The sequence below is a fragment of the Nuphar pumila genome, chromosome 16 (assembly GCF_984573655.1).
Source record: "Nuphar pumila chromosome 16, dmNupPumi1.hap1.1, whole genome shotgun sequence".
Taxonomy (NCBI): domain Eukaryota; kingdom Viridiplantae; phylum Streptophyta; class Magnoliopsida; order Nymphaeales; family Nymphaeaceae; genus Nuphar; species Nuphar pumila.
Genome location: NC_143264.1, coordinates 86497887 through 86524285, shown reverse-complemented (window position 1 = coordinate 86524285; position 26399 = coordinate 86497887). Strand labels below are relative to the sequence as shown.

Below are 26399 nucleotides of genomic sequence, written 5' to 3'. Positions count from 1 at the left end.
CGACCCAACGACGTGGACCGTCCGTCCCTGCTTGTCGTACGGAGCCCTTCCCTGCGCACACTAATCAGCTACCGAGCGTCTCACCATAGCTTTCATGTGGCACGTCCGCATGGGAAACCTTCGCTTTATACGGAAAAAATAATAGAAAGGAAAGGCGAGGAGGGCCATTATCTTATTTTTTATTATCGTCAGTTTAACTGAATATTAATTACAGACGGAAGCGGTATATGGAAATTTTGTTATTTGGCTCTTTGCTCTTGACATCTTTTTTTTTTCCCCATTTTTCTTTTCTTGGGGCGTTTTCTTTCCTTTTTTTGCCTTTGCCATTTCTCCCGCTTGTTTTTTTTTTTGCCCCCTTCTTGTGATGGTGTTTCTTATTCTTTCTCGTCTTGGAACCGACACGGCCAACTGCTTGCTTTCCCTCGCATCGATTCCGGGCATCGATCGGACGACTCTCGACTCGCCCTCCTTTTGGGTTCTCTCCTTTTCTTCCCTTCATCTCATCTCTCTCTGTCTCGTTCTTTGTTTCCTTTTTTTGGTAAATTTGATCGTTATTGAATATATATATATATATATATATAATGAAAACCTACTAAATAAAACATGCTATTAGATTTTCATAAATTTCTGGTGTGTTTTCAAATTCTGACCGTACAGATGTGATCTATATGCTTGTTTTTATAGGAATCACTTCTTGGAACATTTGATTCCCATGCATTGATAGGTTTGTGTAAGGTTTAAAAAATCAAGGGCTTACAATTTTCATAAATTTTCGAGGCTCCAAATACCATCTTTTCCATCCAAAATGCATGACCCAATTGTTGATTTCTAGTAAATCAATCGTGCTGAACACATCTCTATGGGGTCGGAATTTCGAAAAAAAAAACACTGGAAATTCAGTATCATGTTTCATTTAGTAGATTTTGTATTTTGTAGGTTTCCATTTCTCAACACTGGAAATTCAGTATCATGTTTCATTTAGTAGATTTTGTATTTTGTAGGTTTCCATTTCTCACATATATATATATATATATATATATATATATATATATATATATATATATATATATATATATATATATATATATATATATATATATATATATTGATGATGATGATGACGATGGCGATTATTTTTGTGCTTTTTTGAAAATATATAGGTCTGGTGTCCTTTTTAATTTTTTTTTAAGGCTATCTGTTTTTCTTGTTAATCCCTGGGGTTCCATTTTAGGGTTTAGGGAATCAGGGTACAGTGTTGTTTTTCTTTTTTATTTGGTTTTACTTTTATCTTTCTTCTTGTGTTTCATTGCGGATACTTGCATTTTGTTGGGATTATGACCGGGAAACTGAGCTTAAAAAAGTGGTTGGTTTCAAGATTTTTTTGTGAGACGAGCTTTTGGTGTTGTCTATGAAAATTGGGGTTTTTCTTGAGTTGGTGATCCTGTGTTTTGGTTTGGGTGCATGGTTCTGCTTGCATTTTCTTTCTGGTCATTACTATGATTTAACGTGGTTTTTTTAGCATCTGGTGGGATCCGATACATAAACTGTGATGGGGACAACAGGGTGTTGTTTGAAATCCAGTACTTGGGTTTGCCGTTTTTCGTTTAAGTGGCTAGACTGTATTCCGTTGTTGGAGTGAATGGGGAAGTGGAAAAGTTTTCCTTGGTATAGTAATCACTGAGTGGTTTTCTTGGGGATTTTACTCTTTGAGGGCATCTAGTTCTATCTGCTCCACCCTTAGTCGGGTTTGATTGATTCTTTGACCATTAATTCTCAATTTTTGTGGCAAGTTGATCGGGATATGGTGGTTGCTTTTGCAGGAATCATAACTTTTCCGTGGATCTTCTGGTAATAGAAACGGCAGTTTAGAGTCTGTTCATATGATACAACCTGTACTATTGTGTTTCTTATATGTGTCTTTCCCTGTATGTGCACGTTTCTTTTGTGAGTGGTCTCAGATTCATCCATGGTTTCTAAAGAGTATAGGTGGCTTTACGTAATGTCATTTTTTTCATGCATGGTCTTAAATTCATCCATGGTTTCTTAAAAGTGTGAGTGGCTTGATGTGGTTAGTAATTGCATGGGTAAAGAAGTGTGGCTTCTAACATAAACCTTTTGGTGCATTTAGGATATCAGCAAGTAAGAATTTGTCTAGAACATGTTGGAGTGTGCACAGGAGAATGGAAAGGAAGAATTGATATCCTGAAAAGTGCTTGTTTTGATCTTTTGTTCCGCAGCATGACATAATCCTAGCTTTATTCTACAACCAAAAGTGCATTTGAAGGTGAAGTTACCAGTTGCCATCTAAAGGGGCATGAGGTCAGCGAGGATGCTATGGTGCAAGCTCGTGTACTTCCATGGGAAGTTGTGTGGGTGTATTACCATTCATGTTAATCTTTGCAGTACTTGTGATGCAGTGTTCAAAAGTCAATTATGGTTGCTTGAGAGCATGTATTGCATTATGCAGCATTGATCTGAAAGAGCACAATCAGTTTTCTTTGTCCTTGTTGCTTTGTGGTTGATTGTTGGGTTATGGTGTCCGTTGGATGGGCTGTAAAGGGATCTTGTCCTCTCCCGTAAGGGAATAATTTTGGCTGCAATTGATACAGGTTGTTTCTAGTTAAAAGAATTTGAGGAATCCACCCTTCTCTAATTATCTTACGGGCTTCGTTCAGTTTACTCTATCTCCTTTTGGATCTGAGGAAGCCAAACTGTATTTTGGACAGTACAATTTCTTGAATGATGTGACTTTTATGCTAACCTGCTGCAGACAGTGTACTTAGTTGGATCACCTGCTGATTCCTGCATTCCAAAAGCTGGTACTATTTTGGACAGATGTTCCAGAGCACAATGGAGTCAGAAACATCCAATACAGTGCATAAGCCTGGTGTTTTGTCACGCTTGGGTCCATCTCTTGGACCTTTGTTTCTGATATCTGTGGGATATATAGACCCTGGAAAGTGGGCTGCTTTGATTGAAGGTGGTGCTCATTTTGGATTTGATTTTGTGTTGCTTGTCTTCATCTTCAATTGCACTGCAATTCTTTGTCAGTCCCTTGCAGCTCGCATTCGTGTTGTCACTGGGAAGAATCTCGCACAGGTATATCTCTTCATTTTGCTATTACTGTCCTATTCTGTGTATCTGCTGTTTATGTTGCACCTCTAATGTAACTCTGATTTGGACCATGTGATGATGGATTTTTTTTACTTCAAATATAAACCTTTCTATAAATGAAGGTCTCTTTGATTTTTCATATTTGAAAAACTAAAATTTTGGTTTTTCTTTTGACATTATTTTTTTACAAGGCACTTGTCATATTCCTCTTCACATCCCAACTGTTGACATATGTGTGAGTTGAGGATATGATTGTCATTAAGCCCTTTGTACGCATAAATTCGAAGTTTAAAACAGAAGAAAACACCACACACATACATCTATGTGTGTGTACTGTGGTGTCCGTGTCTTAATTTTTGAAAGTTATTGTATTGTACTAAGCGTACCCGCATCGTGTCCTGCTCCCACATCCATATCCATGTGAATATGAAATAAGTAAATAAGATCATAAAAGAAAATAGATAAAGTTAATGACACAATGTTGAATGTGTGTGAAACTGGTTTGACTATGTTGATCAAGTGTCATATCGTGTCCGAGTGTCGTGTCGTGTCAATACAAGATACACATGCAAAGTGAAGTGTCTGTGTGACATAGCCATAGTCATAAAAAAATTGTAAAAAAAAAAAAATGCAAAAAAGTTGGAAATTTATTTGAAATAATAATCACAAAAATAAATGTTTGAAACATAAACATGGTCATTGTTGTTGCGAACACTTTAGTTTCTGATTATGTATATCCAAGAACCTGTTGAGAATTTCAAAATATGAATAGTTTGAAACTTTGAATTTCATGTGATATTAACATCATTCTAACGGGAAATTCATATTCCCAATTTTCATTTAATCCAAAAATTTTATTGATATTTTCGTGAGAAAAGAACTAAATTCTCTCGGTGGATTGCTTCATAATAGGGTAGTCCAATGATTTACAAATGATTTAGTTGAACCTATATAAAGGAAATGTCATAGGAGATTGGTGTTAAGTTGTGTATATATATATATATATATATATATATATATATTGTACAACCCTCGGGGGTATTTTTGTTTTTTTGCTCCTATGTAATTAGCACAGTCCACTAGGGACTGTTCTTTCTGTTTCTTATTTTTTTACTTTTTTCTTTTTGACTTTTCACCATGGACAAACTAGTCCATGTTTATAGGATTGTTGGGATCCTTCCCAACGGTCACAAATGTGACAGTTGGGGAGCTCCAAATAGCTCTATAAAGCTCCCCTTTTGTGTATAAATAGGGGACCTTGTCTCCTCTAAATATGTTCATTCTTATGAGAATTTCTTAAATAAAATCATTATTTATTTATGCTCTCTTGTGCTATTGTGCTTAGGCACCTTGTGTCTCTATGTTTTGTTGACCATTAGTGGCCTTGTGATTGTGTATCTTGCCCATTAGTGGCATTATTATTGTGTGATTAGGGATATCTCTTATCTCTTATTTCATTACATGGTATTAGAGCTTATTGGGTTCTTTTGATCTTAGAAGACTTGGTTGTGGAGATTGAAGATCGTGACTAAGGTGTGTTGTTTTCTCTTCCTTTTCACCTCCTTTTTTATCGTCATGGAACATGAATCAAGAGTCGAACTCTCCTTCAAACTCAATGGATCTTACTACTTGATGTGGGCCTTGGCCATGAAAAATCATCTTAGAGGAAAGAAACTTTGGGGCTTTGTGATGGGTAATTATCTTGAACCATCGTTAAAGCTCACCAAAGTCGAAAAAGGTGTTGTCAAAGCTCTTGTTGGAGATGATCATGATAAAGCCATCCATGAACATCAAATAATGGTAGACATAAAAATATGTGCCAACACTAAATTTAGAAGAGCCAATAAAGCTTGGTTCTTTTTTAAGAGCATGTATACCTAAAAGGATCTTGCTAGACAATATTTTTGTCAAGACGAGATTAAATCCACTAAGCAAGGAGATATGCATGTTCAGGATTATTTTAACATTTTGTTTCCTTTTTGGGATGAATTAGCACTTGAGCCAAAATGGGTGGCCCCCGAAAATGTTGAGATTAGAAGAGAGCAAATTGAGAAGGAACACTTTTTTCAATTCTTTCATGGTCTAAGATTGAAATTGAACAAGCGAAGTCTTCTCTTTTTCATAGAACTAAGGCTATGCCTCTTGAGGATTCTCTTGTTAAGGTATGTCAAGAGGAAACTTGCCTTGGCATGACAAATAAAAACGATAATATTTTGGCCATTACTAAGTCGGGTTCCAATGTAAGGGCCTATAAGCCCCCTCACTTTGTAAAACAAAATAACTATAATAATGGATCTAATTACAATAGTGGATATAGAAAGGGTGCTATTTGCTACTATTGTAATGAATCAGAACATATTAGACCGGTATGTCCAAAGCTTAAAGGCAAAATCGCTTTCGTTAGAGAAATCACGCTCAAGAAAGAAGAATCATGTAAAAATGGAGGAGATATCAAAGACAGTAAAATATCAGAGGCACTTCAACAACTTCTAAAATCATCTTTTACGTTAGGTGCCGCCATTGCATCTTCTTAATATTCTGCAAGTATGTAGATTCTTGACTTGGGTGCTTCCTTTCATATAACACCTCATAAGAATGCTCTTTCTGAAGTTCTCACTAATTCTACTTCATCTTACGTTTCAACAAACGATGAAACTTCTTTAAAAATAAATAGTGTTGGAATACTTGACTCTAAAAGATTTCTTGTTCCAAAAATAAGAGTTGTTCCAAAGTTAAATTTAAATCTTTTTTCTATTTATCAAATTTTCGATCATGGTTGAATTTTTTTTTTCTCATCTAAAGATTGGGCAAGGCCATAGAAGAGGCGACCTTTACTTTATGAATTTTTTGTCCCTTCCACCGAAGTCATTTTGTAATTATATACAAGACAAAAATATTGATACTTAGCATATGAGACTTGGACATCTTAGTTTTTCAAAGATGTATATCTTTCCTTTTTTGGAAAATATTTGTAATGAAAAAGATATATATGTAAAGATTGCATTTTAAAAAAAATGAAAGCTATGCCCTTTCCTAATAGAACCTTTATTTCTACTCGACCTTTTGAATTACTGCATTCAGATGTATGAGGTCCTTCATCGGTCATATCAAAAGGAGGTTATTCATATTCTGTTATTTTCGTTGATGATTTTAAGAGATACACATGGATTTATTTTCTAAATCTTAAATTTGATTTGTTTTCTTTCTTTAAGGAATTTCATTCAATGGTTAAAAATCAATTTCTTAGCAACATATCCATTCTTAGATTGGATTCAGGAGGTGAGTACATGTCAAGTGATTTTCAAAGCTACTTGAAACAAAATGAAATTTGTCATCAAAGATCTTGTCCTATAACTCTGCAATAAAACGGGTTAGCAGAAAGAAAGCATATACATATAATAGAAACTACTAGGACTCTTCTAATTTTTTTGGGCCGAAGCTGTTTTAACCTCAACCTACTTAATAAATAGAATTCTTTCGTCTTCATTACAAAATGTCTCTCCTTTTGATTTTTTTTTAAAATAACTCGATTTTAAAAAACTAAGAATCTTTGGTTGTAAGTGTTACGTACTTACTCATAAAAATGATAAATTTTCTCTTAAAGCCGTTAAATATGTTTTCTTGGAATATGGTGAAAATAAAAATGTTACCGATGTTTTGATCCAATAAATAACAGGCTCTATGTTTCAAAAGATGTCACCTTTCTTGAAAATGAAAATGGTTTTGATAACAATGGACTTAAAGAAAAAATTGATTATTCATTTCTATTTGATCTATTACCAAGACATGATGAATCTAACTCTATTGAGGTGTTTGATACTTCGAATAATAACTCTAGTATTGATTGTTGATGAAGTTGGTCCTCAACATGAAAGTTTGAATGAAAATGTGTCAAATGATATGCATGTGTAATCACCCATGTTCCCTTTACAAGTTCTCTCAAAACATACCCTTATAATAATCTCATCAAATCGGATCTTTAGTGCTCCAAGTAGATTTGTATCATATGACTCTTTTTCTCCAAAGTTTAGAGTATGTTTAATAACTTTTCACTCTTATTGTGAACCATCACATTATAATGATGTCAAACAATACCCTCATTGGAATAAAGCAATGAAAATAGAACTTAATGCTCTTAGGAAGGCCAACACATGGGAAATAGTTGATCCTCTTTTAGACAAGAAACCTATAGGATATAGATAGGTGTTTAAAGTAAAAACCAAAAGTGACGGATCGTTAGAAAGATATAAAGCAAGATTAGTCACCAATGGGTTTGCCTAAGAATATGGAATAGATTATGAGGAAACCTTTGCTCCCGTGCAAGAATGACTAGTGTTCGAACTCTTATTGTCATTACCTCTATTAAAAAATGGTTCATTTTTCAATTAGATGTTAAAAATACTTTTTTAAATGGAGAACTTGGTGAAGAGGTTTACATGGAACCTCTTCCAGGGGTGAATTTAAATGAAAAAATTTTAAAACTTAAAAAGGCTTTGTATGGTCTTAAATAAGCCCCTAAGGGTTGATATGATAAATTTAGTAATGTTTTGGTTAATTTGGGATTTATCTCTTGTTATACTGATACTGCTCCCTTTGTCAAGAAAACGGGTACTACAATTGTGATTCTTCTTTTATATGTTGATGATATGATCATCACAGGAAATGACAAAGAAAATGTTATTGAAATTAAATCAATTTTAAAGAAGACTTTTGATATATCTGACTTGGGGTTTTTGCGATATTTTTTAGAAATTGAGGTTGCCTACTCTCCTAGAGGATATATTTTCTTTCAGATAAAATTGGCTGTCGATATATGTGTTAGGTCAGGAGTTTCAGATGAAAATGTGGAGACCTCAAAAGTCATAAATGCAAATTTAAGACTTAAAGATGGCGTATTGCTTGAAGATCCTACTCCATATCGTCAATTGATTGAATCTTTTACCTACCTCTCCATCACCTGACCTGATATCACTCATGTCGTTTATACAAGTTAGTTTCAGCATGCCCTACCACAATGCACATGACTGCAGTTATGAGGATTGTGCGATACATTAAAAACACTATCTCAAAAGTTTTTTTTTATCCTCTTCCTCATCTTTAGATTTAACTGCTTATATTGATGTTGGCTGGGGTGGTAACCCAAATGATAGCATTTTAATTACTGGTTTTTGTATTTTTTTTAGAGGATTCGTTGATCTGTTGGAGGTGTAAGAAACAAAATGTCTCGTTATCTTCAACTGAGGCAGAATATCGTGCAATGGCAACAACAACAATAAAGCTTGTTTGACTCAGACCTCTTCTGCAAGACATGGGAATTTTCATCTCCAAATCCTCGAAGATGTGTTGCAACAACAAAAGTACAATATATATAGCAAACAATCATACTTTCCATGAAATAACCAAACACATTAAGATGGACTGCCACTATGTTCGTGATGAATATTTAAAATGAACTATTTTGTTGCCGTATGTCATTTCAGAATATCAACTTGCAGATTTCTTCACCAAAGGTCTTCCTACTCCTCGTTTTATTATTCTTCTTAACAAACTTTCAGTGATTTCACCTTAAGTTTGAGGAGGGGTGTTATGTATGTATGTATGTATTGTATGTATTGTATGTTATGTATGTTATGCATGCATCCTCAGGGGTATTTTTGTCTTTTTGCTCTTATGTAATTAGCACAGTCCACTAAGGACGGTTCTTTCTTTTTCTTATTTTTTTTACTTTTTTCTTTTTGACTTTTGACCATGGACAAACTAGTCCATGTTTATAGGACTGTTGGGATCCTCCCAACGGTCACAAATGTGACTGCTGGGGAGCTCCCAACAGCTCTATAGAGCTCCCCTTTTGTGTATAAATAGGGGACCTCGTCCCCTCTCAATGTGTTCTTTCTTATGAACTTTTCTTCAATAAAATCATTATTTATTTATGCTCTCTTGTGTTATTGTGCTTAAGCACCTTGCATCTTTATGTTTTATTGCCCATTAGTGGCCTTGTGACTTTGTGTATCTTGCCCATTAGTGGCATTATTATTTTGTGATTAGGGATATCTCTTATTTCATTACAATTGGAACATGACCAAATGACATGGGTACTGCATCTCGTGGCTTAGGGGCTTGAGAACGTAATAAATATGCACCTATGTCACATAGGTGTGGGTGCGGGTGCAGATGTGGTGATGCGGCACTTTAAAAAAACTTTGGTAGGGGGTGCAGGGAGTATATATATATATATATATATAAAATTTTTAACAGTTTTAAGTTAACACTAATGAAATAAAAGCAATTATCATATCATGCATAAATTCATGTAATAAATCAAATTAACAATCTAAAATTGCTATTCCTCATCGATAAAAAGTAGCACCACACTGGTGCGGAGGTGCATATATATATATATGTGTATGTGTGTGCATTTATGTATTTATATATATATATATATATATATATATATATATATATATATATATATATATATATATATATATATTATAGATAAAACTGGAGTTGGTTAGGGCTAACTAAATCTACTTTTGGATAAAAATGAACCTTGGTGTGGTTGACTTAACCTAACACAAAGGAAGCCGTGTCCAAGTGTCGCACCCGCATGGGTGCAGGTGCGACGCGGGTACGGTGCCCTGTTAGAAGAGTCCGTGTTACATAGCTATGCACTTTATGATTGAGTGATCACAATTGTCATTAACCTTTGTGTTGTCTTTCTCATATACTTGCTTCTCTCTTTTTTCTTTGAGGGAAAGAAAACATGAAAAAGAGGTGGGGAAAATGGAAGAAGAATGAATAAATGAAAAGATAATTGGTAAAAAGTGTAAAAGTCGTGTGCCTCTTAAGCCATATAACATGGCAATCATGAATTTAGGACCAATCTTTGTGATGCTGGTAACTAATCCCTGTTCTCATGGTGGGACCAAGTTACCTATAATCGTGGCCTGATTTTGCTTGATGCTTTTGATGGTTGGGATATAAGTCAGTCTTTTAGTATATTTCCGCGTGTATTCTGATAGTAATTTTCTGCATTCCTTTGTTGGTTGATTTGTTGAAGCAGATCTGTGGTGAGGAGTATGATGCACCGATATGCGTATTTTTGGGAATTCAGATAGAATTATTGGCAATTATATCGGATATGACCATGGTACTCTTTCTTTTTGTTTATCTTTCTTTCATTGACTTTCATATAGTTCAAGATGCATCACATTTACAAAAAATTTAATTTTTGCATTACTTTTATCTTATGTTTGCAATATTTTGTCAGATTCTGGGCATTGCTCAAGGGCTCAATCTTCTACTGGGGTTGGACCTGTTAACTTGTGTCTTTCTTACAGTGATTGATGCTACACTGATTCTTCTCATCCTTGATTCTCAATCTCTGGTATGGTTCTACAGACTTCTTTCATATTCTTTTTTTATGGTGTTTTTCATGTTCGTACAGTGTCATGGACTCATGAATGTCGGTGTTTCTTCATCTAGGAAAAACGAAGATCGGAGGCATTATCTGTGTTTATTGCAGGTTCTATTCTGCTTTATTATGTGCTTGTAATTCTTGTTAATCAACCAGAGGTTCCATTTGTTACGAATGGAATTCTACCAAGAGTGAGGGGAGAAAGTTTGTATACAGTCATGGCTGGTCTTGGTGCTAGTGTCTTGCCTCACAATTTCTACATTCATTCATCTCTTATCCAGGTATGCTCAAGGCTTCCTATTTTGCTTCAATTACTTTCTGTTTGCTTCTATTTTACTTTGACATCTCTTAATTTAATGGCAATTAGAAACTGATCAAGTTCAGATTCATTTTCCACTTATATAGACAAAACAGAAAAGAAAGAAACGATATCATCATCATCATCATCATCATCATCATCATCATCAGAGAGAGAGAGAGAGAGAGAGAGAGAGAGAGAGAGATGTTGCAAAGTTTTCCTTTGCTATTATAAGGTCAGTCAATTTTGATCCATCCACCATGGGTTGGCCTGACCATTGTCTTAAGTTGTATTTGACTTGGTTGAACTCAACAAAAAAAAATGTATGTCTAGAAAAACATTTCCTTATTATTTTGAATAAATCTATTTCCAATGAGCTTATTTTTCATGCAGACGCAACAGATGTCATCAAATGTCTCTACTGGGACATTGTGCCATGACCACTTTTTTGCCATCACATTCGTTTTCAGTGCCATTTTTCTGGTAAATTATGTCATTATGAGTTTAGCAGTATCAACCTTCCATGGTGCAGGACTTGCAGTGCTTGCGTTTCAGGATGCACTTCTTCTATTGGATCAGGTTCCTATCTTTTTAAGATTATCTGGCTGATTAATTTTCTTGATTGTCTATGGGTTATATTGTGTGCTGTATGTGATACCTCTGAATGCGTGTCCTCTTTGATATTTTTGATTTGTATAACTTTATAACCTTTTGCATCTCTATCTAGATGAATTTCAGTGATTAGTACACGTTATGTTCAAACTTCCATGTTCTTAAATTTTGTAATGGAGTGAGTTAGATGTTATACATCATATCTTCCTTTTTTACACTGAAATTTGTAGTCAGTCTGCTGGATGACGTGTTAGCTGTTCATCTTAACCAGTTGAATTGGAATGGTCTTGTTTTCTTATGAGAAGTAGGCTATCTTTCTGTATTCCACATATAATGGTTCACAGGCTATGTCACACGGACTCTTCTAACAGGGCACTGCACCCGCGTCGCACCCGCACCCAGGCAGGTGCCACACTTGGACACAACTTTCTTTATGTTAGGTGAAGTCAACCACACTGAGGTCCATTTCTATCCAAAAGTAGATTCAGTTAACCCTAATCAAGTCCATTTTTATCTATATTATATATATATAAATACATAAATGCACACAAATACACATAGTGTTAACTTAAAAATGTTAAAAATTATATATATATATATATATATATATATATATATATATATACATATATATAGCCCCGCACCCAAGTTTTTTTAAAGTGGCGCACCGCCGTATCCGCACCCATACCCATACCCACACCCACACCCACACCCGCACCTATGTGACATAGTTCACAGGGTACCATTAGCATTTATCAAACATGCTTTGAACTTGTGGCCATTGTAATAGGCACAAGTAATGGTAGCATATCCTCGTGTGTCATCAACTTTATAATGTTAATACTGTTTGGCTGAGGATTGTTCCATGGTTAGAATGACCGCTATGGTTCATATGATGTTCAAATTATTTATACTTGGTCACATCTTGACTTTTTAGTAATGGCCAATTGACATAGAATATGAGTAAGCTGAACATAGGTTTTTGCATATTTTGTTGATTGTTCAGAATTTAATCATCTAATTGCATGAACTAAGAGAAGACATAGGATCCACGTAGCATGGGTGCATCCTGTAGCCCTCAGTACCCATGTCGACACGGGTATGGTTGGATCAGGTAGGCTTGTCCCTAACCCAATATCGGCATCTGATTTTTTTTTCTGTTTGTGTTTCTCCTTCAGCTGCTGCTGCTTCTTCATGATGGAGAGAGAAAGGGAGTGGGGGTCATAAGGCTCTTTAAAAAGGGGGAAATTGTTCTCCCAAATTTATAAACTTTCTTTTATCTTAGGGTTGATAAAATGCTATTTAAGTGTTTATGGTTATGGATCTTGACTCAATCCAAAACCACCCCCTCCCCCCCAATATATATATATATATATATATATATATATATATATATGTGTGTGTGTGTGTGTGTGTGTGTGTGTGTGTGTGTGTGTGTGTGTGTGTGTGTCGGGGGAGCTGGGGCTGTGATGGGGTAGTCCATCATTAAATTATTATTGCTACTACTGCTCGTATGAATCCATGACATTTTATGTTTTTGAAAGAATCCTAGGAATCCATGACATACAAGGCCTTATCATTATAAGTGTTTCTTCCTGATGGGATTTGTGGTTGAGAGAATTAAAATGATCCCATTTTGGTACATTGAGTCCAAGAAGATCCAAAAATAATAAAAAGAGACCACTAGGAGATCTCTGAAGTTCATTGATATGAACAACATCATCTATTGGAGTTGACGACGTAACATCCTCTGGTTTCAGCAACTTAGGCATGCAGAGATCACCACTTGATCTAGGTTTTGTTCCACTTGCTAGTTCTATCTGTACTGAGTCCACTACCATTCCTCATGTGTCCTACAACAATGCTGCAGCATCTAAAGCAATTGACTGTCTCTTACTAGAATTGATATGCCCTGGTACAATGATGATGTGTGCTTTCTCTGGAAGATTGTAAACACCCCAAATTTTCTAGGTCCATTCCGAACACCCCCCTTTCATAGATATCGATCATGTAGTACAGTGTAGGAGTCTAACCTCCAGGTTTATTTTTAGTCTAGGTATCATTCAACCAGCTTAGTAGCAAAGAGGGGCAACTGTAAACACCTCAACTTTTTCAGGTCTATTCCGGATACCCTCCTTTCACTTCAACCATCTTAGTAGTGCAGTGTAGAAGTCTAACCTCAATGTCCATTTCAGTTTAGGTATCATTTTACCCTATTTTATCAGTAAAATTATTATTTTACCCTTAGGTTATCTTAGACCCTTGTCCGTTAGACCCATCAAAGCTCATTTTAAGTTCAGAAGAGTTAGAATGTCAGTCATTTCTAGATTCTCTGAGCTCACGATGAGTAGTGTCATTTCATTCAGGCTAAATTTGGTTCATTTCATGTGAAATGAGCTCATTTCTAGCTCAAATTTCATCTAATTATCCCAAAGTCAGTCAAGCTCAGTAGATCCTATTCCCTTGTGTCTAACTTGAGTTCACCAGGAGTTCAAGTGGTCCAGTTTTAGTTCAAACTTGCTTCCCACATTGTTGGAATCCATTTTAGCTCAATTCAGCTAAAATTAAACTAACCCCAGTTAGCCCAACTAGGATTTAGCTCCAGATTTAGTTCACTTCAGTATAGTCGAGTGTCATTTTAGCTCACACTCAGTACATTCTCGTTGCTCACTTCAATCATAGTGAATTTCTCATCATTTCACTGAGAATTGTATTTGTTTTTAATCATTTGGTCTAGGAATCTAGTTGAGTCAGTGTCCTTTTAGTTCATCTGAGTTTAGAAACCCTAGAACCCAGTTCAATTCAGTTCAACCTTATTCAAACCGGTCTTCCAAGTGTCACTCTTCGCCCTACAGGGAAAAATCATTTCTGATCTTGGTCATTTCTATTCAGAGTGGCCATTCAATCAATTTCTAGTCCAAACTCGGATCAATTCCTTTTTTGAAATTACATCTATATCCGAGATCCGTTTCATGTTCCAATTCGAACATCGGATCCAATATCGGATATGATATCCAATATCCATTCTCTATTCCGGACCTGGATCCTTTTATTCAATCCACTTTATTATCTATATCCAGAGTCCAATTTATTTTCTGAAGCAGGATTATCTCATCAGATATCCAGGATCCAATCATTTATTATTCGGGATCCGTTTTTCAATTCTTATTCAATATCTCGAATCCAGTTTCTATCTTTGATTCAGGATCTGTTTTTCAAATCTTCTTCAATATCCAGGATTCACTTGCTAAATCTATCTTTAATCCAGGATTTATTTTCCAATCTTATCTTTGATTCAGGATCTTTCATTATTTTCAAACATGGATCAGACTCATGGTCTAAGATCTATATCCATTTGTTATTTTAAAACTTTGGATCCAGATCCGAATTCAAACATTCTTCTAATTTCAAACCTGAGTTCAAAACTGATCTTTTAAATCTAAAACCCAGTGCTTTACATTTGATATTTTGAAGTACCTTTTTCAGAAAAATATCTTTTTTTAATGTGTCAGATTTGGATCCGGATTTGGATTTGGATTTGGATTTTGATTTTGATTTTGATTTTGATTTTTATCAAGCTCAAATTTTAAAGTGGATCTTAGATCCAATTCAATTCACATTAGATGGGACCTACCTAGGTGGCATCACCTCTTTGATTATTTCATTTGGTCTTTCTTATTTCAGAAGTTTAATTGATTTAGAACTCCATTTTCGCTATTTTCGCTTTTTATCTTTTTAACTTTGTCTTTTGTTTTTAACTTTTTAAACCTCTATTTATTTTAATGGTTTTGAAATCAAATGTGGGCCCCACCTAGGTGGCGCCACATTTGGAGATTTTCTTTAGAGTTTTAATTAGGTTAGAGATAGAAAAGTCAAAAATAAATTCAATTAGGACTCCTCTAGGAAAATCGCCCTCCCTAATTTTTCTAATTATGTGTTAATTAGGTTAATTAGTTAAACCTCTAGAATCCCTTATCTCTTTCTAAAAATTATTATAAATAGGGTAAAGGGGGAGACGTCCGGACATCAGATCCATCAGCCCATCCTCTCTCCTTCTTTCTTCTTGATCTCCCTTTTCTTCTTTCTCTCCTTTTTCCTCTAGTTGCTGCCCCCTCCATCTTCTCTTTTTATTTTTGTTTTTCTTTCTTTTGGTTGCAGCCAAGGAGAAAGATCATGGATAACTCTTCTCTTTTATTTCATTGCTTTTACTTTTATTATCATGCTGTGTTTTTATTCTTTACAGTCACCATGGAGCTGGAACTCGGTTTTTCATAAAATCGAGTCCCCCTTCAATCGACTACATCAAAGCGAATCCCTTGCGGTTTTCGTTTTCTTTATTTTAGTTTATTCATGAGCACCATAGATCTAAGTTTTGCATTGCTGGTTGCATCCATATATCATCAAGATCGTTCTGACTTTTGTTTATTTTCTTTTCTTTATGCATGTTAGATTAGGTTTTTAATTTTCTTTAACAGTCCTGCATAAATCTTGATTCTGGCCTCGCATTACCATCGTTATTTTATGTGCATTTTTTCGTCGTTTCGATTTGAATTTTTTATGAGGGATATATTCATATGTTTACGTGAGTTTGGCAAAATTTCACGATTTTTTGAGCATTTGCTGACCCATTTTTAAAATCAAGAACCGAAACCTGTTTTCTGCACCATCAAAATGCTGTGCAGAATCAAGAGCAACTTGCCGGAGTCATATCTCCCTAACCGGAGATCGTTTTTTAGATCCGTAAAAAGTGACTTTTTTGTCATCATGTCTAGTTTCTGTCGTGTGATTTTTGTGATTTTTGACGATCGTTTACTATTTATTTTCACCCGAAATCAGAACCTGTTCTTCTTGAATCGTCAAGCGTTGTTCAGATCCAGAATCATCTTGCTGGAGTCATATCTCCCTAACCGGAGATGATCTTTCCGATCCATAAAAAGTGACTTCTTCGTCTGCTTATGTAGTTTCTTTAGTGTGATTTTGGTGATTTTTTATGGTCGTCTGATTTTCACCCGAAACTACAATATGCTTTTCTTGAATCGTCAGGCATTGTTCAGAATCAAGATCATCTTGCCGGAGTCGTATCTCCCTAACCGGAGATGCTTTTTTTGATCCGTAAAAAGGGATCTCTTCGTTGTCATGTCTAGTTTATCTTTGAAAAAATCCATGAATTTTCATCTCTGTTTGATATTTTATTTTGATCTGAAATCGTGACAGATACAGAATAATCTGTTATGCAGCCTGATTTCACTTTTTAATTTAATATTTGTTTCTAGCATATTCATTAAATTTATTTTTCGATTGTATGCTATTTTTAGGGTTGTTAACAGTGTTCATGTCAATTTTCATGATTTTTGAAGGTCATTTGATATTTTATCTTACTGTTTTGCAAAAACTGGTTCCCGCAAGGGCCCTGTTATGCAAAAATACGGGCAAAATCGATCTTTTTCTTGTTTATTTCATTTTTCATAAATAGTTTTCATATTTTTATATTCTGATTATTTTCTTAATCATGTCAGGGTGCTCTCCACCCGATTTGTCATCGATTCAAATTCGCTTAGTTTTCAGATTAGGCATATTTTAAAACCGTTTGCTGAAGCTCTGATTTTTAACACTGTTTTTACAATTAATATAAAAATTTAGGGGTATTTTGGTCATTTTGCCTTCAATTTTGAATTTTTAATTTTATAATCAGTTTAGTTTTATATTTTATTAAATCATGCATCATCTTTTATTTTAGTTAGAATTTTTATTTTATGAGTGCATGAGAGAAAGGCTTATTTCAGGATAAAATCCTTCAAATTCCAGATATTGTTGGATAAATTCCGAAAAGCCTACATTTTTCTTCTAACCTTTTTGCTAATTTTACAGAAAAACTCAAGATTGTATGTTTTTATTTCTTTCTTTATTTCATTATTCAATGTAAATTGTAATCAAATACCAAAAACAATGGAAATTTACTTTTCTGCATAGATAGAATTGCATAAGCATATAGTTTATTTTCAATATTAACTGTTATGGTTTGTCATGCATATGCACTTTTCAAATTCCACAATAGTGAAACACGAATGACACGTGCACCTTTTTCTAAGAAGTTAATAAACTTAATGGAATTCGTATTTGTGGTCATAGTCAGAATACAAATGAAATTCAAATTTATTAATTTCTTTTAAGTTACAAAAAACCTACACTCTTAGGTTATTTTTCAAAATCATTACAACAAACAACAACAACAACAACAACAACTACGCCTTCATCCCAAAACAATTGGGGTCGGCGATATGAACCAACAAAGAAAATCATTCTGGGTCTTCCACATGAATCCTTCTCCTCCATTCATTTCTATCCAATGCCATGTCCTCGGTGAGGTTCAAAGCATTCATATCCTTTCCTATCACCTCCATCCATGTCTTCCTAGGCCTACCCCGACATCTTTTAACTAATATATTTTCCCATTTCTCCATCCTTCTAACTGGAGCATCATTAGGCCTTCGTCGAATATGTCCAAACCACCGTAAACGATTCTCTCTCATCTTATTTTCAATGGGTGCAACGCCTACCTTCTTACGTATCTCCTCGTTCCGAATCTTATCTTTTATTGTATTTCCACACATCCATCTCAGCATACGCATCTCAGCTACACTCATTTTTTGAATATGATGTCTCTTGGCAGCCCAACATTCCATACCATATAGTAAAGCGGGCCTAATAGTCGTCCTATAAAACTTTCCCTTCAACCGCAATGGCATTCTACGATCGCACAACACTCCAGTTGCACTCTTCCATTTCATCCACCCAACCTTTATCCTATGATTTACATCTCCATCAATTTCTCCATACTTTTGAATGATCCCAAATATTTGAAAGAATCATCCACCGGTATTTCTTGCTCACCAAGCTTCACTACACTCCCATCTCTATTTCGTTGCTTACTAAATCGACATTCCATGTATTCTGTCTTACTCTTACTCAACTTAAAACCTCTTGCTTCCAATGTCTGTCTCCATAATTCTAACTTAGCATTAACCCCAGCTCTAGACTCATCAATCAAAACAATATCATCAGCAAACAACATACACCACGACACATTTTCTTGAATTGATCTCGTAAGCTCATCCATCACTATAGCAAATAGGAAAGGGCTTAAAGCAGATCCTTGATGTAACCCAACCGTTATAGGAAAATTGGTTGTCACCCCTCCACAAGTGCGGACATTGGTTACTACTCCTTCATACATATCTTTTATTATACTAATGTACTTGAGAGAAACACCTTTCTTCATCATTGTCCACCAGAGAACGTCCCTAGGTACTCTATCGTAAGCCTTCTCCAAATCAATAAAAACCATATGCAAATCTTTGTTCCTCTCTCTATTTCTCTCAATAAGTTGTCTAAGAAGATGTATACCTTCCATAATAGATCTTCCAGGCATAAAACCAAATTGATTCTCCGATATCATGACAACCTTCCTCAACCTAGACTCAATCACCCTCTCCCAAAGTTTCATAGTATGACTCATGAGTTTTATACCACGATAGTTTGTGCAATCTTGTATATCACCCTTATTCTTATATAGAGGCACCAAAGTACTCTTCCTCCACTCATTAGGCATCTTATTTGTCCGCCAAATCTTGTTAAAAAGATTTGTCAACCATTCTAAACCTTTCTCTCCCAAGCATTTCCAAGCCTCGATAGGTATACCATCTGGGCCAACTGCCCTTCTTGATTTCATTTTCTTTAAAGCCTCTGCAATTTCTTTCTTTTGAATCTTGCGCATGAAGTCACGATTCATCTCATGAAAAGGAATGGAAAAGTCTCCAAGATCCTGAGCATGACTTTCATTAAATAGCTTATCAAAATAATCTTTCCATCTCTCCTTAATCTCCTCATCTTTGACTAAAACCCTTTGCGTTTCATCTTTGATACATCTAACCATACCCAGATCCCTCGATTTCCTATCTCTCATTTTTGCAATCCTATAAATATCCTTCTCACCCTTTTTGGTATCCAACTTGTCATAAACCTCCTTATATACCTTATCCCTCGCGTTCCGAACTATTTTTTTTAGCTTCCTTCTTTGCTATCATATACTTCTCCAAATTCTCATTATCACGACTTTTACTTAGATTTCTATAACACTCTCTTTTAACCTTAATAGCTAATTTGACATCCTCGTTCCACCACGATGTATCCTTACCTAGCGGTGCACCGCCTTTAGACTCACCCAATACCTCCTTAGCCACCTTTCTCATGCCACCCGCTATCTTATTCCACATAGATTCTGAATCTTCCTCGAGACACCAATCAACTTCCTTAACTACCCGCTCTACAAACATTCCTTGTTTAGCTCCTTTCAGTGCCCACCACTTAATTCTAGGATCTATCTTATGTCTATCCCTTTTGCGGCATTGTCTAATTCTAAGATCTAAAATTAAGACTCTATGTTGTGTAGCTACACTTTCTTCCGGTATAACCTTACAATCGATGCAACAACCCCTATCTCTCTTTCTAAGTAGGAAAAAATCTATCTGACTCGTATTAACCCCACTTTTAAATGTTACTAGGTGAGACTCCCTCCTCCTAAACCAAGTGTTTGCTAAAATCATATCATAGGACAAACCAAAATCTAAAATCCTTTCTCCACTATCGTTTCTTTCTCCTATACCATAGCCTCCATGGATACTCTCAAATCCATCCCTACTAATGCCTACATGCCCATTAAGGTCACCGCCGATGAAAAGCCTTTCTCGATAAGATATCCCTTGTACTACTCCATCTTAATCTTCCCAAAATTGACGCTTAGTGGAATCATCTAAACCTACTTGAGGTGCATAAACACTAATAATATTAATAATATTCGTACCTAATACTAATTTAATAAGTAAAATCCTATCACCCTTCCTACGGACCTCAACTACATTATCTATAAACTCACGACTCATAACAATCCCTACTCCATTCCTATTCGTATTTATTCCTGTATACCAAATCTTATATCCCCAAGGTTCTATCACTTTTGCTTTCTCACCTACCCATTTGGTTTCTTGTAGACATAAAATATCAATCTTTCTCCTACACATAACATCTACTAACTCTACCAACTTACCCGTTAAAGACCCTATGTTCCAAGTGGCTAACCTAATTTTATGGTCTTGGACTAACTTCTTTACCCCCACCCGTCCAACAAAGTGAGGGAACCCTTGCCTATTTGACACCACACCCGGGCGCCGGTGTGACGCGTCGCTTCTGGGCGACGACCTAGCAACCCTTGCCCATTTATCACTGCCTCCGGGCCTATAGAGTACAGCGCGTCGCTCAGTAGGGAACGCCCCAACGAAATTCTCATATTGGTTCATATTCATAAGGTATGACAAGTTTTTATGCTGGCTGTCACAGGCCTACCGCAACCCTCCTTTATCCGGGCTTGGGACCGATAGTGTATAACTAAACAGTTATACACAGGCAGAGTTATTTTTCAAAATCATTGCATACTTTTATTCTTTTAAAATCGTTTTCCAAAACCTCCCTTTTAGAATTTAACTGAGATATTATTCAAAATATATTTGTCGTCATAGTCATGGATATATAGCGAATTTATTTTATCTGAATTCTATAAGGCACAAAAACCCCTTTTCGTCAAAAGAATTCTATAAAAACAAGGAGGATTCATCAATGATTTTTCTCAAAGTCTTTCAAAAGAAATTTTCAGAAACTGCACCTATGCATCATTTAGACTTAGGTTGCATCAGGCATGAGCTCACAAGGCTACACGACCAACCATTTGATCTTTTAGCAATTCAATTTCAGAAAATCGATTTCAAAATATCTTTCTTTCAAAGTATTTTTCAACAATTCCAGGCATTCATCGTGTTTTCAATAAACCTCTTTTCCAAATCATATCACATATGTGTTTGATCCTTTCTGCATTCTAGGATTTAAAATAATTCCTCGGACATTTAAACAAAGCAAGGCATACAGAATTCTTGGTTCGATTACCCCTGGTTAAGGCGCCAGGAATGGTTGAACCTCGTACCGACAGACGGATCCCAATTTTCCAAGTTTTTTCGCAATTTTCAAAACGGAGGCGAGTTTTCTAAAAGCCTTTTTCAAAAGGTTAGTTGACTTGCAAAAGTAAAATTTTGCATGATAACAAAGATATGTGCTATTATAGGAGGCCCCACATCAGACGTTGGATATATTGTGTTTAGAATTTTACCTTTTCCCTTCTAAGTGTCAATGACCATTCCTGAGTACCCCATATATGGATGTGGTAACTGCAAGACTATAAGAATCTCCATGGAGTTAAACATATTGGCAGTCAATATGTGTCTATGGTCAGTAAGAGTGCACCAAGCGTTCAATTACTTTATGGTTTTTGTGCTTCTGTCCGTATGTCTTCTATCCCTCTTCATCTCAATGCTACAACGTTTTTTCTGCCTGGAAAGCAGAGTAACCAATGGCTGCATCCTTAATCCTTATACAATTGGAAATTGCTAAACATAATCCTGAATGTCTTCGACACCAAATCACGCATGCGATCGATTTCAGATGTGGTGGCTCCAACATGCAAGTTGTAGTACAAATATTTGTAGACAATGAGGCAGTAAGCATTGGTGCTTGATTTTCTAAAATGTTGATGCCTCAAGCTAGACTTATACTCTCATATGCTAAAACAAAGTTCTAAAATATTGTTCAGTTGACCGTCCTATTTGCCCATTTTCACTGAACAAGTCATTGCTTGTTCATCGTTGATTCCTAACTCAAATTGAGTCTGGTTTTTATTTGAAGTTCTGAACAAATTACTGGCTGAAATTGGATCTCCATCTTATTTTGTCTGTTCTGCTTCAATTATTGGATGCTCGAGTGTACCATATTTTGTACATCAGTATTTCAAGATTTCCCATGATCCTTTCATGTTCTTCCTTTCTACAGGTGCTTACGAGTTTCATAGCATCCTTAATGTTTTTTCTGGCCCTGTTAATTGCAAGTCTAGTTACATCTTTGACATGTACAGTTGGTGTGCATGCATCTTTATATGGACTCCTTGGCACCAAAATACCTGTAAGGGTGAACCGTTTGATGGTCAAGGTGCTTGCCTTGATCCCTATTATTTATTATGTATATAATTTTGGAGCTGAAGGAATGTATCAATTGCTTGTTCTTTCTCAAGTCATGCTGGCTTTACAACTTCCATCTTCTGTGATTCCCCTTTTCCGGGTAGCATCATCGAGCTCAATAATGGGTTCATTCAAGATTCCTGCATCTGTGAAAATCTTGTCTCTGTCTGCTTTCTTTGGGATGCTAGCTGTAAGCATTCTCTTTGTTATAGAAATGCTATTTGGTGATAGTGAATGGGTCGATAACCTGAATGTGGGTGGAAGTATCACGCTGCCGTTTGTTGTTGTACTTGTGACTGCTTGTGCATCACTCTTTTTTATGCTTTGGTTGGCTGCCACACCTTTAAAATCCGCAAGTGAAAAGCCAGATATTCAAATGTTGGATTGGGAATCCCAAAGCTCCTTGTTGGGGTCATCTATGGATAAGGAGGACATTAACTTGGAGAGTACCAGGGATGATGGAGACTCAGAACCTGGAACAGGTATGCATTCTTTAGAAAAGGCTGTTCAGATTGTTCGGGCTGATTCAGTTGTTGAAAGTGAGGTTTTTACAGAAGATATTATAGACTCCAATGAGTGTCTTCCTATCGAAGTTGACAAGGATCAGCTTTCCTCTTTAGGTATTGCAGAATCAGTACCTGTAACCAGGTTGTCACCTGTAACAGCTGTGGATAAGGTTCCGTTAGGTGGGTTACCTGATGCGAGTACCATTCAAGAAATCGGCTTAGAGGTTACCCTTGAGAGGATGGAAAAAGTAGGGGTAGATATGGGGCCTGAGAAGGATGAATGTGATGGGGTTGTTTGGGTACCTGACAATTTGTCTGCAGGAGTTCCACGAAGTTCATCATTGGTGACAAGCGAGGGGCCAGGATCTTTGAAGAGTGTCACTGGGAAAAGTGATGAAGTGGGTGGTGGAAGTGCAAGCGTTTCTAGATTGTCTGGATTGGGTCGGGCAGCTAGAAGGCAATTAGCTTCAATTCTTGATGAGTTCTGGGGCCAGCTGTATGATTTTCATGGGCAAATTACCACAGAGGCAAAGGCAAGAACGATAGATGTCATTTTGGGTCTGAGACCACCTTTAGCAAAACTGGAATCTCCTGGAATGGAGGAGTGGAGGTCCAGTTTCCTGTCTAACTCTGGTGATTATGAATCCTTCCTGCAACAGAGAAAGCCAAGCGCTTTAGAATCCTCCTTTGGCATCCAAGGGTCACCATCGTGGTCCTCTACCATGCAATCACTGGATGCATACATACAAGGCTCAAGCAGGAGCTCAACTAAGATAAGTGAGCGTCGATATTCTAGTTTGCGCTTGCCACCTTGTTTTGACAGTCCGGATTATCAGCCAGCAACCGTACATGGTTATCAATTATCTTCCTACCTTGGTAGGATGGGGACGAATCCTTTGGAGCCACCAGGACCTGGGTCCAGTTCCTTTCCCTCAAATTATGGTGATGCTGTAGGTTATAGATCAACAAGGAATGGGTTTGGCTCTGTGTGTGCTTCAAATTTGCAAAATCAGACATTGTCAAACACGTTGGTGACAGATGCACGACATGCTGAGCCTACTTTGACCAACATTGAAGGCACTGCATCTTCAGTCTATTCCAAAAAGTACCACAGTCTGCTGGATATTTCTGGGCTTGGCATCTCTCGTTGGGGTCCATCATCATTGGAGAAAATTTCTCAAAGGATGGGTACTATTGGCCCTGGGCAGTCTGCCCTTTCTCAGGAAAGGTGGAGGACGGAAAAATTTCCACTGGCCTTTGATGAGCTTTCTCCCTATAAGCTCCACAGGGATGCCTTTTCTCTTCAAACAAATTCTTGTATGGAGGCCAACTCTTTTTGGTTAAGGCAACCATTTGAGCAGTTATTTGGCACACCCCAAAGTAATCGTGGATCATCCAATGGCATGGATAGATGGATAAGATCAAGTTCACCAGAAGTCTCTCATGCTGAAGCTGAGGCTGAGTTGCTTCAAGCTTTCAGGTTCTGTGTTGTGAAGCTCTCAAGGTTGGAAGGTTCAGAGTGGCTCTTCCAGCAGAATGGTGGTTCAGATGAGGAGTTGATTGATCTGGTGGCAGCAAGAGAAAGATTTCTTCAACAAGTGGAAAGTCAGGAATTGAGTCACAGCATCCATGCTGCAGAGTCACTATACATGGCAGTTGATCTGAAGTTTGGTTCTGTGACAAGGGATGATGATGGTAGGCTTGCAAAGTTTGAGCCGAGCATTCCTCATTGTGGTGATGGGTGCATATGGAAGGTGGATCTCATTATCAGCTTTGGAGTGTGGTGCATCCACCGAATCTTGGATCTATCCCTAGTGGAAAGTAGGCCGGAGCTGTGGGGAAAGTACACGTATGTTCTCAACCGTCTTCAGGTATATGCTGCACTTTCAGCCATTTATGGCAATTTAAGTTTCCTGTTTTAAAAGTTTCTATTACTATTTGAATGGTGATTGAAGAAAGTGCTGGGCTTTATTAGAGGTGCAGTCCGTAAACAACAGAAAAGTGCAATCACTTGTGTAAGTGCCGTGGCCATGGTGTCTGAGCTACCATGTATGGTTTCCCACTACCATGTCAGGCCTGCTTGCCATTGGGGTCTAAGATAGTGATGCTTGGGCGCTTTCTTATATGTGTTTTCTGCATTGCTGAATCATGGAAATGGACCGAAATAGTTAACTGTAACTAATGACCCATTTACTCAGTTACAGCCCTGATTCTTTATATCGTTAATATGTCAAAATTCATTAACATGGATTCTGCCTGCTTTACAAAGAGTTATGTTGTAAATAAAATATGTTAGCTTGAGCACTGCTGTCATATGGTGCCTTCATGCCTAGTCATGGCGGTCAACATTGGTCATGCTTATTGGCCAAGAAAAGAAAGAGATCAATACACCTTAATCGATAAGCAAGCTTGACTGCAAATTTTTTCCCCTTAAAAACAGGGAATTCTTGATCTTGCATTTTCTCAAGCCCGGCCAACATGCTCCCCATGCTTCTGCCTTCAAATTCCTGCATCATCTTTCAGATGGCCTGGCTCTGCTGTGTCAAATGGGCTTTCATCGGTCTCTGGAAGAAACATGCGTGGAAGATGCACCAGTGCGAGTGTGCTCCTAGAAATCATCAAGGATGTGGAAACAGCAGTTGCTTCCCGCAAGGGCCGAACAGGGACAGCTGCTGGTGATGTTGCCTTTCCAAAAGGCAAAGAGAACCTTGCTTCTGTACTAAAACGATACAAGCGTCGGCTCTCAAACAAATCAGGTAGTGTGCAAGGTGGTTCCAGTGGGTCTATCAAGGGGTGTTCGCAATCAATGGGATCGTCCTTATTTGTTTCATAGGCTGCTTCAGAATATCATAATGCTGTTTTCATCTGCCGTGGCTTGCTGGGACCGTTGTTGTTGAACTTGCTATCATGGAAGTAACTTGACTGGGTGTTCAGCTGGAGTATAAGGCAGTGGGGTTCAGCCTTTCCCCTTGTTTGTTTCATAGATTGTAATATAGCCTAATTGTCTCATCCTTTTTGGGGGTTTTCCGGCGACCAACCAACAAAACATGGGGTCTTGGACGTTTAAGCTGTTTATGCCACTCTCTGCAAGGTTTTGTTTCTAGGCTTATTCCATGGCTAATTTTGTCGCCTTGGTCCACTCTTCGTTGTTTTTTGTGTTATGCTACTATTTATCTAAAATATGTAGCTTGTCTGTTTGTAATTTGTTGTTTTAATACTAACCTCATGTAAAGACATAAAAACGCAAAGCTGACAGTCAGGAGGTTGCTTGATAGGGACATTGATTGGGGCAATGGGTTGTTGGGGAATCTGATTTTATTACAATTGTCATACGTCAA

General features: G+C 36.8%; 1 protein-coding gene across 1 annotated transcript; it reads left to right on the top strand.

The window, feature by feature from the left end:
- Nucleotides 1-358: 358 nt before the first annotated feature.
- LOC149813990 (ethylene-insensitive protein 2.2-like) lies at nucleotides 359-26399 on the top strand. The gene is made up of 9 exons (XM_089991745.1): nucleotides 359-475; nucleotides 2129-3099; nucleotides 10175-10264; nucleotides 10385-10501; nucleotides 10600-10812; nucleotides 11223-11408; nucleotides 22371-23037; nucleotides 23176-24932; nucleotides 25502-26399. Exons 2-9 carry the CDS (start codon nucleotides 2836-2838, stop codon nucleotides 25892-25894), a joined length of 3687 nt encoding a protein of 1228 aa, XP_089847871.1. The 5' UTR covers nucleotides 359-475; nucleotides 2129-2835; the 3' UTR covers nucleotides 25895-26399.

Excerpts from the sequence above, each read along its gene's own strand:
- LOC149813990 (XM_089991745.1), top strand. The coding sequence starts at position 2,836 with ATGTTCCAGAGCACAATGGAGTCAGAAACATCCAATACAGTGCATAAG. Across the intron at positions 3,100-10,174 it reads CTGGGAAGAATCTCGCACAG|CAGATCTGTGGTGAGGAGTA; the intron begins GTATATCTCTTC and ends GATTTGTTGAAG. Across the intron at positions 10,502-10,599 it reads TCCTTGATTCTCAATCTCTG|GAAAAACGAAGATCGGAGGC; the intron begins GTATGGTTCTAC and ends TTCTTCATCTAG.